The 15225-nt window shown below is 43.9% G+C and overlaps 1 protein-coding gene across 7 annotated transcripts in view; it reads right to left on the bottom strand.

Annotated features, from left to right (window-relative positions):
- Window positions 1-15225, bottom strand: part of LOC111872245 (Kv channel-interacting protein 2) — a 324290-nt gene that overhangs the window by 14152 nt on the left and 294913 nt on the right. For all 7 annotated transcript variants that reach the window (XM_023865942.2, XM_033754627.1, XM_023865947.2 and 4 more), the window contains one exon: window positions 7647-7859. In XM_023865942.2, the coding sequence (XP_023721710.1) occupies window positions 7647-7859 (213 nt within the window). The remainder of the gene's footprint in view (window positions 1-7646; window positions 7860-15225) is intronic.

The raw sequence follows: 15225 nt of genomic DNA, 5'->3' as shown, positions 1-15225 counted from the left end.
TAACTTCGCCGACAAGCGGCGGTCGTTTGGTCGGTATAATTCACTTGCGGACTACAGCCAAGGAGTTTGTTGTTGCTTTGTGAGGTACGAACTGAATTTATATATACTGCATTCTGCCCACGTAGTGTATTTGTGTGTTCCGTATGTTCTCACAATAAACAGCGATTATTTCCCTAAACAGCATTAACCGATTGGGCTTTGCTCCGGAGACGTAATATGTTTCCTGTGAGGTATGAACTGAATTTTATACTTGTAATACTAACGACAGAAATTAAATTTCATCACTTCCCAATGCTTTACCTTGCCTCAGATTTGCCTCTATCAGAAGGACGATCACATTACTGCCTGGGAATCTTCAACATGGTGGTGTCCGTCATGACTGTCCAGTCTCATTCCCTCTGTCAATTTCCTTCACGTTCCTAACAGTTAAGCGTTCCGTATACCTAAGCTATATTTCTGGAGCCATGCATACGTGTGTGGAACGCCACGCAGAAGGGTCCTGCTGCTAGCCACTCAGCTTGTCAAGAGAATTCCCCACTGCTTATGAAACCCGCAAGTTCATTTCTGTATATTTGATGACTTGTACAAATTTCTAATTCCTATTTACTTTTCGCTTCTTGATGGCATATATCTTGAATTCCTCCTCGACCCTGAAGACGGACGCAACACGTCCCTCTGAACCGTGGTAAAGTTTTACCAGACTACATGGCGTCACATCCCTAGTTAAACGGCTGGAGTCGTATGTATATGTACGGGCTGGTACTGCGAAGCTAAAGTAATATGTGTGAAGTGAGTCCAAGGTCCTGTGGCTTCTCCGCGCGCGTTCGGAATGTAAAGAAAGGAAAAACGATATTTCTATACGGCCTGTTTAAGATTCATGCAGATGAGAGATAAAGTACTTATAAGACAGGCTCTCAGGCGTTCTGAAAGCAGTGCCTCGTTGCTTAGCATCGCTACCGGGGAGGGAGAAGCATCTCTTGCGCACTCAGTGTTTTTATATATTCTGCGATGACGTGTAGAGTGCGCTTTATTGTGACGTCACACGGTGCTTGAAATGTCAACGGTAACGAGGGCACGAGAACATGGTTGTGGCCCTTTCAGAAACACCCAGCTCTTGCTCTTCACCCACTGCTCACAACCTACATACTGCACAAAAAGTTAAAAACACATCACGGCGGAGAATGTACGAGTAGAATGTATGAGGAAATAAGAAATATGTGCAGAAGTTTTGTCGGTAAACTTGAAGAGTTAAAGAGTTAAAACAAATTGAGAAAAATGTGTATAAATGAGGAGGACCGCGATAGCGCAGTCGGCATAACGAATGGCTACGGGCTGGACGACGAGGGATCGGAGTTTGAGTCCGGGTGGGGGCAAGAATTTTCACTTATCCAGGTCGTCTAGACCGGCTCTGGGGTCCACTGAGCCTCCTATCTAGTGGGTGCCAGAGGTTCTTTCACCAGGGTTAAAGAGGCCGGCGTGTGAAGCTAACCGCTCACTTTCAACTAGTTCCGAGCTCAAGAAAACGTAGGTCTATACATCACTACCTCATACGTCTTCATGGCGTAGTGCTTAATTAGTTAAGCACAGGGACAACTTACCCTTTTGTGAGTAAATGAGGGATAATAATAATTGGATTTTAAAATAATAAAGCGTGCTTATGTATACCGGATCCAATTATCCCGGCTGGTCTCTAGTTCGGCTTATTCTTCGACCCTGAAGATGCCGGCGTAATGTTCCTACGAAGGGTCGGTTTACTTTTCAACGGACTACACGGCGCTATATCCCAGAAGACAGAACTCTTCATAACCACCGGTGTGAGAACCTCAAATCCCAAAACACGCTTAAAAAATTCAGTTCACAAAATTGTAATATAGACGCACTGTCCTAAGAGTCGACTGCTCCTGAATGCAAGTGGCATATCGGCGAACAGATCCAAGTATCGTCTCGTGTTCAGCAAAAACGATTTGACAGTGAAGGAAGGAGAACTGGAAGACAGAGGAAATGCATGGGGAAGGTGAAGAAACTGCAAGCCACGATGCATACGTGACACCTTGCAGCACAGCCCAGCGTTCAGCTTCTTGTCAAGACGATCGCCCCAAGTCCCGAGTTTCACTTCATCCATTTGTCGCAAGAGAGAATAACGAGCTGAACTTTCTCCATCAATTCACTCTACGTCAGCCTATGCAGAAGTTTCAGATTTCTGCTTAGACAAGAAAACATTTCTTTAACGGGCTTGCGACTAAAAGCAGCGAACATTCAATTAGTAGCTGTGTGAGATTCCAGACTCTCCGACTACCCTCTTCGACGTGACGCTGTGTATTCTTGTAGACAGATACCAATTTTTGGAAGAGATTTTCTGCTTCCATCTTCAGAGGAGAGTATGAGAAATATACTCTTATCATTTTCAAAATTTTCTGTGGGTTACTTCACAATGCTCTATAGAATCTAATGGTATGATGAACGATGGATAACTTGGAAGGAAGCGGCCGTGGCCTGATGGAAGTATTATCCCGACATTTGCCTGCAGGGACTGAAGAGAACCACGATAAACTACTGTCATGTTAGTCGGTGTTTCGTCCGACATTCGAACATTTTACCTCCCGAATACGACTCTAGAATGTTACCACTTTGCAATCTCGAACGTTGGTAACTATTTTGCACATTATACGGTCTCACATCCAACAAGACGGTAATGTAGGCCTGTCGGCCTGGCCACGTTCATCTGCAACACTTGGAGAAACCTTGAATGGATTTTCATGAATCCTAAGCGTCTTGAATCGATAGAGGGCGACTCAGAGGAAACTTCAGCGTCCTCTCATCATCACCGCACCATAAATCCAAGGACCAGAAGCGGATACTCGCTCAGCCGGTAAAGAAGTTCACTGAATTTTATAGAATCTGAAGGCTCGCCATTTTCACAAGAGGACGCTGCTGGTAAAAAAGGGAAAAGATATCCTTGTAAGAGGCCGTAGATACCTGGAGGACGTCGACGTTCCCATATTTTCTAGAAAATCGGCTCACAGATAGCGGTGATATTGTGAACTTTACCCCTTACCGACTGCCCTTTACCCTCAGGAAGATTCCTAGTACTCATTTCTGTTAGAGGCTGAGTCGACCCCAGTGCCATAGCGCGACCGGAAGGATTAGGTCAATTGAAAAATCCAATAACTTCACTGTGATTCGAACCCACGACCTTCCGGCGTGTAGCATTCTGCCTCAACCACCTACGCTACCGTTTTCTCCGCACGCCACTGGACCCTAACATACACCAGATAAATCTAGTTCACAACCTCACAAACTATTCCCTCAAGATGCATTTGAATATTACATTTCCACCTATGTTCATGTCTGCTAAACAGTTTCTTCTCTTCACTTCTCTAACGAAAATTGTTTCAGAGAATATGCCTGAGCTTTTCACACACCTGACGACTCAGCCTCTAGCAGAAATGAGTACCTGGAATCTTCCTAGGGTTAAAATGCGGTCGACGCGAAAGGCTGATAACCTCATCGCCATATGTGAGTCGATTGTCTAGAAGATGTGGGACCCTCGACGTCTCACAACCCTATGGGCCTCCACGGCCTGTTACGGGGATAGCTTTACCCCTTTTTAATTCTTATTTATATGCTGCTTCCCTTATACAGAATATACGACCAATATATTTACTCGGTAAACGTAGAAGAAATATATGGAGTTCAGTCAACTTAAATCAGAAAGAATGGAACAAAACCCCCTCTTTCACATTCCCCGGGGGATAGAACGCTAGTCGCTTTTATATCTTTTTGCATGAGAGTGGAGGTTTTGTTGCGTCATAGCTGTTTGGTACGAAGTTACCACGCTTCTCTCTCTGCGACGGGTCCAGGACATTTCGCTCGACAGATATCATCCGCGTACGAGCGATCTCGCTTCCAGACAAACGTCCGTATGCTCGAAACAGCTTTGGTATTTCAAAATGTCAGAGAAAATATATGCGTACTTTATTCATCGTCGCTTCAAAAATCCTATCATTTCAATCTGTATCTTCCATCAAATTTGCTTTTGTTAGCATGGGCAGTTGTTTGAGGCACTATGCTACAAGAGGAAACTTCGGGGGTTCGACTCCCGATGAGGTCATTCGATTTTTCAATTGACCTGGTCCTTTCAGCCGTACTATGGCCCTGGGGTCGACTCAGCCTCGAACAGAAATGAGTACCAGGACTCTTCCTGGGGGTAAAGGGCGGCCGGCGCGTAAGGTTGATAATCGCAGCGTCATCTGTGAGCCGATTGTCGAGAGAATGTGGGAGTCTCGACCTATCACAACCTTACGGGTGTCCACGGTCTGTGACAGGGATAGGTCTACCTTTTGGCCTTTTTACATACAAATACAAAACGGTATCTTCCTAAACATATGTCCTCATTCACCATAGCAATAGCTTGCCATATGCATGCAATTTCAGAAGTATTTGTCTTACTGGTGAATAAAAGCAGAATATTCACCGAACAGGCTCGGGGATCGATGAAGCTGTAGGCTTGTATTCGGAAGGTACTTTATTCAAATCTCGGCTGCAACGTCGGTTACCAGGACTTAACGATGTTCGTGTTTTGCTGAGTCCCTAAACGCAAATATCGGGATAGCACTTCAAGTAGGCCAGGACCACTTCAATCAAAATCTTTTTACAATTCATCGTTCCTCTATCATCCTACCATTTGACTCTATATACTCGATACTGAAAGTGTGACTAAATAAATAAATAAAAACAATATTTAAATAAGCAAAACTCGATGTATTAAGACGGCGGAATTCTGATTTCTGACGTCTTACTTGCACACTATACTCGTGCAGCGTCGAATGGTACGACAATATGGAATGGTGATCCTGTACTATACTGGCATCTGCATGGAGGGGCTGAGGAATACCATGAAACCAACACTCAGCAAAGCCAGCTTCCTGGCCGGTATTCGATTCGACAACCTCCTGAACATGAGACCTATACGCGAATCCCTTCGGTGACACAATTCCTTGTCTGAGGCTTCTCAACTGCACATTTGTCTCAGCTCTGATATTCCTCTATTATGGGCCAAGATGTGCGAAATAGCTTTTTACATATTTAACATTCTGTAGTTCTGGTCTTACCTCGCACAATCTGGAAATTGTTATGCAGCCTCTTGTGCTTTATTACCTCCAGAAGTTACGTCTTAATTTGGGAAGACAAGCCGAGCGGAAAAATGACTGTTCCGGAATATTGTATTACTCGCCTTGATGGAAGGGTGGAATTTTAATTAGTAAAGTTCAGCTGCATAGAATTGCTGTCTCCGTAACGGAACTTCACACACAGTTCCTCTTTAAGCCCTTACAGAACAGTGGTAACAATATGCACCTGCGGCTTTAAATTACAAGACTCTGTATTTTTTTTACATGCCATTTTTATGTTCCGTATGATTCTCAAAATAACAGTGATTATTTCCCTAAACAGCATTAACCGGTTGGGCTTTGTAGCGGAGACGTAATATGTTTCCTGTGAGGTACGGACTGAATTTATATACGAATATACTGCATTCTGCCCACACCGTGTATTTGTGTGTTCCGTATGATTCTCACAATAAACAGCGATTATTTCCCTAAACAGCATTAACCGGTTGGGCTTTGTAACGGAGAAGTAATGTGTTTCCTGTGAGGTATGAACTGAGCTCATGTATATCGAGGGTTTGCCACTTTAATGTGACAGCAGATATAGAAATATGATTTAGGTGCCTTTCTTTGTACATTCAGAACTTGAATTTGCCTTGCATGAAATATAAATACTTCTACTGGAATTGCGAAACCGAAAGGGAGAAACCCACTTATACGTAGTGTGTTCAAAAAGTATCGAACCTTTTGTCGGCAGGAATACATTTAATGATCTGGAGGTACAAAACCCTAATCCCCTTCAAAGTAGTCACACTTCTCCCAGCGCTTCCGCCATTGTTGGAAACTCTTTTGGAACGCGTCTTTTGGAATGGTGATCAGCCGGGCCGTCGCATTCCGCGTGATGTCTTCTCTTGACTCAAATCGGGTTCCTTTCAGCGGCATTTTCAGCTTGGGAAATAGCCAAAAGTCACACGGAGCCATGTTGGGGGAGTAGGGAGACGAACCACAGGGATGTTGTGTTTGGCGACGAAAGGCTGAATCAGATGCGCAGTTTCGGTACGAATTTCGCGGACACTCTCCTCATGCCCAAATCTTCGGTCAAAATTGAATGTACCGATCCTATGCTTACCCCTATCTCGTTCGTAAGTTCTCGGACTGTGATACGATGGTCCTCCATGACCAAAGTCCGCACTTGCTCGTCATTTCGGCTTGTTGAGGGTCTGCCTGAACGCGATTCGCTGTCCACTGATGTGCGTCCATCTTTGAAGCGGTTGTACCACTCCTTTTTCCGTGAGTTGCTCATGGCATCGTCCCCGAAAGCCTGTTGAATCTTGCGAATGGTTTCAAATTGGGTATCGCGAAGCTTTTGTCAAAATTTGATGCAATATCGCTGCTTATGTTGTTCCGTCATTTTACACCTTACTGGAATCCCACGAGCGCTCAATACACGTCCTCACTCATAGGCCGACTGTCAGCGACTGACGCTTTCTGCGGGCGGGAAAAAATTCACGACTGCGCATGAATGTCCCCTCCACATCTCCACCGAAGGGAGTCTCCCGCGCTTCATTGGTTTACGCGGGAAAAAAGAAGGCTCGATACTTTTTAAACACACCACGTATAAGCATATGTGCAAGGATAATATTGAAATGAATTTTAAAGAAATACAATGTATGAGTGCGGATTGGATTCACGTGTCTCAGGATATGCTCCAGTGGCGGTTTCTTCTGAGAACTGTATCAAATATTCGGGTTGCGTAAAAGAAAAGGGATTTATTACAAGCTGAGCGCCTATTAGTGTCTTCATTGAGTTGTCTGCTTGGGTTATATCATTAAATTAGACGCTGTTAAGGGAGTAGAATTATTATTATTATTATTAATTATATGTTCAGAAAGCCGATCACAGTGACCGTGCAGTCTAAGGCATTAACTGTCTTCCCCCGTTCGAATACTGGGATCGTGGGTTCGAATCCCATTTGAGGCATGGATATCTGTGTGCGTTTATTCTGTCTGTTCTGTCCTGTGTGTATGTAACGGCCTTGCGATGGGCTGAACTCCCGTCCAAGGAGTCCTACAAACTGTGAAAAGATCAAGACACTCAAAAATCAACAAAGGGCTGTAGAGCCATAGATAGATATGTTCTGAAATACGTAACAAAAGCTGAAATATTTTAGGCCTGCAGAACAAAAGGGCATCATTGTTCCATTCTTGTGCTGGGTATGCACATACGAGTAAGTGCAAAATCTGAATTTGTCATATTCCCGAACCATTGAACATTTTGACATTAGTATTTTGCATATTTCTTTCCTTTGGACAATTCCTAATTTTTTTTTACATAAATTCAGGATGGTAGAGACGCTTGGCTCTTGCCCCTTTCGGCACCCATTCTTGCTTCACATCTCCAATTCATTATAATAGATTAATTCAACTCTACACCAGCTATGTCAGAGATAGCGTAATTAAATAAACAAGTAAATATACACATTATAGTATACATGTTATGATAGGCTTAATGGTTGACGAGCAAGTCGGGCTGCCAACTCACATGAAAGATCTTCTCTACGTGTTCCTTAGCCGAATGCTCCTCCACGACCGGTTCCGTGGAGCGACCCAGCATCTCATAGATTGACGTCACCACATCCAGCATCTCATTTTTAGTAATGAGACCGTCTCCATTCAAGTCGTACAGGCCAAATATCCACTGGAGCTTCTCCTGAACACTGCCTCGAGACACTTTGGACAGGATGCCGAGGAAATCCTGAAACAAATTGAGTACTCAGTTATGATGGGACCTGACGAAGTTGTTTGCATTGAAGTCTAGACTGCAGAGATTCTTGACACTGTGCACAGCATACATAGTTTACGAGAACGCGATGTTTCGAAAACTGGATCTGTTGCCGTCCTCAGATGAAAAGGTGGGGGAGATACCTATTGGGCAGGATCCGTTAGAGGGAGGTATATCAGTCAACTGGACCGCCATTCAATGCCGGGACGGCTACATGTCCCGTTTTCAAAGCGATATTTTCAGTAATCTGACGAGGGACAAGGCCCAGGAACTCTGTATTCAGTGCAAGGCAATATTCGGAATGTCCTCCCTCCCTGTTGAGGCCTCAACGTCATGGAAATTGGACAGAGATTAGAATGGACATAGCGCCGTGGTATGTGGTAGTTCCTTTCCAGCGTCTCAGAGGAACCTGCTGGGTCCATCTTCAGGAGAGAAACCTTTACTATCCTGTATTTAAGCATCCTGTTGCATTACTATATACAAAACTGTTTATTGTACTAAACAGTCCGTCAACAATGCAACAAACTGTTCCTTCTTTCTTATATTTTCACTTTAGACACAACATGTTTCGGCCCTAAATGGCCATCTTCAGGTGTCTTACTATGCTAAAACTGCTACACTGCACTAATACTGTCCATTCGTCGCATACGCGACTGCAAGCTTCATGGTTTAAAACGTGATACTCACAGTCAATTGGTATACGCTAGAATAGCACACGTTGTAGTTCACTTAATTTAAATCAACAGAATCTACTAAAATTGTGTATTAAAATTTTCTATTAAAATTTCCTTTAAATTTTGTAAAATTCTTATTGCACCCCACTTGTTTTGATCTGTATCCTTTACTTCAGATGTTTTATTGCGGCAGCTTGTTTTCCATGGAACGGGGTCCACTCAGCCTCGTAAGGATAAATGAGGAGCTATTTCAAAGAAATAGTGGCTGGTCTAGAAACCGGAGATTAACGGCCGTGAGGATCCGTTGCACTGACCACGTGACATCCTCTATCCGCAAAGGTTGGCACTAAATTCGCCGACAAGCGGCGGTCGCTCGGTCGATATAGCTCACTTGCGGACTACAGACCACGGAAAAGCATTTGCTTGCAAACTAGGCGAATCCTGACAGCTGAATGATTAACCTGAACGTGGTGTACAGTCTTCATATGAATGAGCTCTGTTTTGAAAGTTTCTCGAAGCTACTCTCATGTTTTTACGGCTGTAGTACGTCCTCATATTCCAGTGTTACTGGCCACTTTAAGGTTGCGAAATCTCACAGAACAATAATCTGAAGAGATCAGTTTGTAAAAGAAAAGATATAATAAGGGTGAAACACACACTTTATGACATTATTTCAGTCATAAAATGTTATTTTATGGAAATGATCTCATACAAGTATTTCGAGCGGAATACAAACAGCAAAAAATACGCAAACGAAAATATTAACATCTGGGACACCTACTCAGAACATTTTCCTAGATGAATATTTGTATTTTATGAACCTTTAAAACACAGAGACTGCTATATGTACTACCTGTTATAACATTTAGAAACGCTGCATTCTGCCCACACAGTGTATTTATCTGTTCCGTATGGTTCTCACAATAAACAGCAATTATTCCCCTAAACAGCATTAACCGGTTGGGCTTTGTAGTGGAGCCGTAATGTGTTTCCTGTGAGGTACGGACTGAATTTATATATACTGCATTCTGCCCACACAGTGTATTTCAGTTGTCGGAGAGACTTCAGGCAGGAAGGTCGCATACCCAAGCCAGGCCTGTTCTCTTGGCCCAGCGCGGGAGCTCCAAGACATCGAACAGCTTACGGTTCTGAATAACCAGCCCCGTACGTTGCAGACAAAGAGAAGAAAGAAGAGGATTCCAGCTTACGCTTGTGTTCCCGGCGGTACTGCCTCAGTTGAAACCTAACGGTGCCAACGAACGCTGAGGATCCTTTGTAATCCTTACATTCCACCCTTAACCAGTGTTGCAACATCGGTGAATCAGCGCTAGCTTGTAGGAGTAAGTTCAGGTGGGCTTCGGCCCGCCTGCTTGTCGGAGGTTACTGCTGTCACCGGATGATGCAACTGTCCTTGGTTCAGTTCCTTTTAACTTTTAACTTATACCCCGTTCCAAATAGTATTATCACTTCCCTGGTACGCTCGGTGTTGGTGAGTAAACCGTAGCTGCCAGCATGGTGAAGTCCAAGGTCATTAGATTGGACCCCCTAGGCATTAAGAGGGTTATGGACGTTGGAGGCCCCGCAGCCCTAAATACAACCATAAAGAAACCCAGAAAAGTAAATAGAAATAAAGCCGAAAAAAATAAACCATTAGAAAAACCAACCATTTTAACCATAAAACCTAAACACGCGCTCCGGTCCCCAGTGAGCGTAGAGTCCGATAGTGCTTCATCTGAATATTCAGATTCAGAAATGGCATCGATATGGCCGGAAAATAAAACCCCTCCAACTAAAGAAAATCTTAAACAGTCCGAACCAAGCAGACCCAAGTCAGCCTCGCCCGTGATATGCCCTTCTGGCAATCACAGCCTTACAGTGGCTGCAGATGTACACTGTTCCCAAGGTGGAACTAAAGCTGTGAGGCAAGGTGCACAGAAACCTGCTTTATCGGCAAGAGCCTCTTCTGAACCGCCTAATCCAGATGAGATAGCGGAGGATAATGACTTCACTGTCATTACCCCCAAAAAGAGAAAAAACAAAGCAAAAGTAAACCCACCCATAACAGAAGCCGCCATTAATACAGCTTTGCCATCCTCTCCCGCTCCTGAGAGCCGTGTTGCTGGCAGCTCAGAGAAGAGGACCAACTTCCTAACCGCACCCAGAGAGAAAATTCCGCCGGTCGTCATCCACCACCACTTCCAAGGTGACATGACCAGACTTAACAAAGATTTTCACTCCAAATTCCAGCCTATAGGCTTCACAACCTATAGAATGAAAGCTGGCATAGCATGTCAGACTTCAACATACCAAGACTACCTAAACTTACAAAGCTTTTTAAAAGAAAGTAAAGTTCCATTTAACCTGATTAAACACAACGATTCCAAGCCGTACAGGGTGGTTATCAAAGGCATCCCTCCTACCACCCCTCCTAAGGCCATTCAGGATGAACTACTTGCCCTTGGGCTGGCAGGTCAAAACGTCATCCCAATGAACGCTTGGAGAGACAAAACCCCTCTGCCCATGCACATAATTGAGCTAGATAACATTCCACAGAGCCAGACAATTTCGCAGTTGTCCCACCTGTTACATCAGAATCACTGTGGAGCCTTATAAGGGACGCGCCGTGCCGCCTCAGTGCGCACGGTGTCAGCAATTCTATCACGTGGCGGCAAACTGCCAGGCCCCTCCGGCTTGTGCCCACTGTGCAGGAGGAACATTGCTCGTGGCAATGTGAAAAACGTTTTGAACCGAACTTTGTGCCCACGTGCGCTCTGTGCAAAATCGGAGATCACGGCTCCAAGTACAGAGGTTGCCCCTATTTTCGGAACCTCATGGAAAAGGAGATGAGAAATAAACCTCAGCCTGAGAAGTTGAATAATCGCCAGCCTGCTAATGTGGGCAGAGCGCGAAACTCATTTCAATCTATCCATCCGCAAAATCCTCCCTCAAAATCCCTCCACGACTATCCGCATATGAGTCCTGGAAACGCTTGGAGCAGGCCTCTGAACTTTTCCACTTCACAATTGCCACAACCTCCCCCTCCTGCTCCACGTTTAAATCAACCGCGTAACCTTCCGTCCAAATACATGTTTGTACCCCACACGGAACTTCCGCAGTTTAATTACAGACAAGATCCACGGCTTTCCCATAAACTAAGCTGCACTTGCAACTCGCACCCCAACCCTTCAGTAAACAATAACTTTCAACCAGCTGCAAAAGAACCCGTTAACTCTGAAACTGGCATATCTTCGCCAGAACGGAACATACCTGCTTCACCCCCTCCCCCCGGGGCAGGGGACGAGCCTAACTCAGATTCTTCGGTCGCCCCTAATTCTAGGCACTCTGCCCCCAAGTTGTCCAGAACAAAGGGACAAACTCTTACCCAGCAACAAGACACAACACACCCGCGGGAGGAACACAGTTACATTTCTTCTGATCAAAATTTATTGCAGTCGGCAGACAACATGCATCAGCACGGCCATCAGCCTCCCAGACAGAGACTAGGTAACTCGTACACTGAACATCAAACTAGGGAATTTGTCAATTGTGTTCGGGCTTTCAACCCAAACTTTTCCTTTCAGTGCCTTCTGCAAACAATGTCAGTCATGCTCCTGCAATTTATGCAGCACCCATATGAGAGTGCCCTCCCGGTCATATTCAATAACTTCCTAGTCAACCTCCTAGGTCTTCCACATAATGGGTAAGTCCTCACACACCGATATCTTATTCTGGAATTGCAGAGGCATTAAATCGAAAAAATACGAGTTCACAAATTACCTGGAAGCCAATAACATACCCATAGCACTAATAAGTGAAACGCACTTACAGCCATCCACGAAATTTAAATGTCCGAACTACATAACGTACAGGACTGACAGGCTAAACCAGCGGGGTGGCGGAACAGCCATTCTAATACGTCAGGATTTGAAACACTCAGAAATTCTCCTTCCTCGCTTACAACATATGGAAGCTACAGCTATTCAACTCAACATTAATAAGGAATCCATAGTATTAATTTCGGTCTACAATCCGCCAGGAAAAATAATAGAACGTGACTTAGACCTCCTCATAGCAACCGGGCACAAGGTAATTCTTGCAGGCGATTTCAACGCCAAGCACGTAACATGGCGCGCTAGACAGAATAACGCGGCGGGACAATCCCTTTTAAATCATTATTACAAAAATAATTACATAATTTCCGCTCCGTCACAGCCTACGCATTTTCCAGACAGAAACCCTGCAGGGGCGGAAATACTTGACTTTGCCATCCTCAGTAACGTACTGTCACGTCACTCTGTACGCACCCTAGGCAGCCTCTCCACATCCGATCACAACCCCGTCTTATTGACCATACGTGGGCCAGTAGAACCTGACGAAATTAAACAAAATTTTATCTACCGGGAAGCGAACTGGGAACTTTTTCAAAATTACTTAGTAAACAATCTGAATACTCAGTGCCTAGAAGGGAACTGCTCAAAGAGCGAGATTGATGTAGCGGTTAAGCACCTTACAGACATCCTCAACAGAGCCACTCTCTATGCTGTACCGTTAAGAAGGAAAACTTTCAAATCAATGCAGATTGCAGCTTCCACTCGTGTACTCATTCAAAAGAGGAACAGGCTTCGGACGCAATGGCAAAGAACCCGTGATATTACTCTTCGCCCTCTCATTAATTCTTTAAAAGAGCAAATAGATTCGGCAATAAAAGAACAATTATCGAACACCTGGCAGAAAACTTTACAAGGGCTGGACACTAATAACATGAGAGACACCTGGCGGATAACTAAAAGTTTAACAAACACAAATTTTAACATCCCACCCCTTACCATTAATGGGAAAACTGTGACCGAAACCCAGGAAAAAGTAAACGTATTTGCCGATACCTTGGAACAAATTTTCACTACCAATTTGGATGCTGATCGTACTTTTACAGTTAGCACTGAACAGGTAGTGAATGACTTCCTTGCACAGCCACTCACAGACCGGATGAGGGCCACAAATCATTCAGAAATCGCTTGGATTGTCCGCCACCTCAAATCACGCAAAGCAGCAGGGCCTGACGGGATACAGAATATAATACTTCAGCATCTGCCGCGGTTTGTTTTCAAATTTATTGCAAAACTGTTTAATAGATCACTTGCCCTAAATTATTTTCCTACACAATGGAAAGAGGCAAAAATTATTATGCTTCCGAAACCAGGCAAAGACCATACGTCCCCACTAAATTATAGACCAATAAGCCTTCTAAATTCTTTAGGTAAACTTTTAGAGAAAATCATTCTAAAAAGACTAAACTTCGAACTTAGGAAGCTGCAAGCTATCAGAAATGACCAATACGGTTTTAAAAGAGGCCACTCCACAACACATGCGTTGTTAAGGAATGTGGAGCGCATTACGCACGGTTTCAACAATAACAAAGCTACAGTAACCTTATTCCTGGATATTGAACGAGCATTCGACAAGGTCTGGAACACCGGGATGATTGCTAAACTCATTTCGGCCAAAATTCCACCTCACTTCATTCATATAATACATAACTACCTCCAGAATCGATGCTTTTTTGTAATGCACAAAAACTATTATTCAAACCTACGCCCCATTCAGGCCGGAGTGCCTCAGGGCAGCTTACTTGGACCCACACTCTTCAATATTTATATTAATGACATTCCTTCAATTGAAAATGACTCCAACATAGCCATATCGGTCTATGCTGATGACACGAATATTAGTGTTCGGTCAGGCAGCATAGATATAGCAGTCAGAAAGTTAAACTCTGCCATACGCCTCTTAGAACCATGGTTCCGGAAGTGGAGAATACATATTAATGCAAAAAAGTGCACAATTACACTCTTTTCTAAACGACTGCGACATCAGGGCTGCAGTAAGCATCAAGTAAAGATTTTTAACAAAACCATATCTTGGACTAAGGAAACGAAGTATCTTGGTGTTACACTTGACTCAAAATTAACCTACCGTACCCACATATCCTGTATTTTGCGCAAAGCTAATTACAGACTCAGACAACTGTATCCTATATTAAATAAATCCTCCACAATTGACATTAATTTAGCGTTGGTAATTTATAAATCACTCCTCCGTTCCATATTGTCATATGCCTCCCCCGCGTGGGGCTATGCTGCCAACACTCACATAAATAAATTACAGACATTTCAAAATAAAGTCCTCAGGATAATAACAAAATTGCCGAGGGTAACACCAATTACAACCTTACATGAACAGACGGGAATGTCATCAATAAAAAGTCATTTCAAGAGGTTAGCGAGGACATTGTACCAGAAATCGGTAACCAGCGAAAACAGTCAGATTCAGGCACTAGGACACTACGATCCCACTGGTGATAAACATCTGCGTCCCTTATCCCTGCTTGCAAGATAATCAGCTTTAAGATCTCTTTACAGGTAACCGGATGATTGCAACTCCCTAAATGCCCAGTACGCCCGCGGCCACATCGACCAATCACCACACCTATGCTGGACAAGAAAAGAAGATGTGATTAAAAAAAAAAGAATTGTAATTATAAAATCCTGTCATTGGACGAGCAACAACCCTTTGCCCCTTCACAACAGTGATTTGAATTTATCAGCTTGAACAGTTAAAACCCTTTACAAATGTGATACACAAATGTTTGCTGCTCATCCAAAGTA

Source organism: Cryptotermes secundus, unplaced genomic scaffold, assembly GCF_002891405.2.
Source record: "Cryptotermes secundus unplaced genomic scaffold, Csec_1.0 scaffold860, whole genome shotgun sequence".
Classification (NCBI taxonomy): domain Eukaryota; kingdom Metazoa; phylum Arthropoda; class Insecta; order Blattodea; family Kalotermitidae; genus Cryptotermes; species Cryptotermes secundus.
Note: the sequence above shows the minus strand (reverse complement) of the source record. Positions and strands in the feature narration are given on the sequence as shown.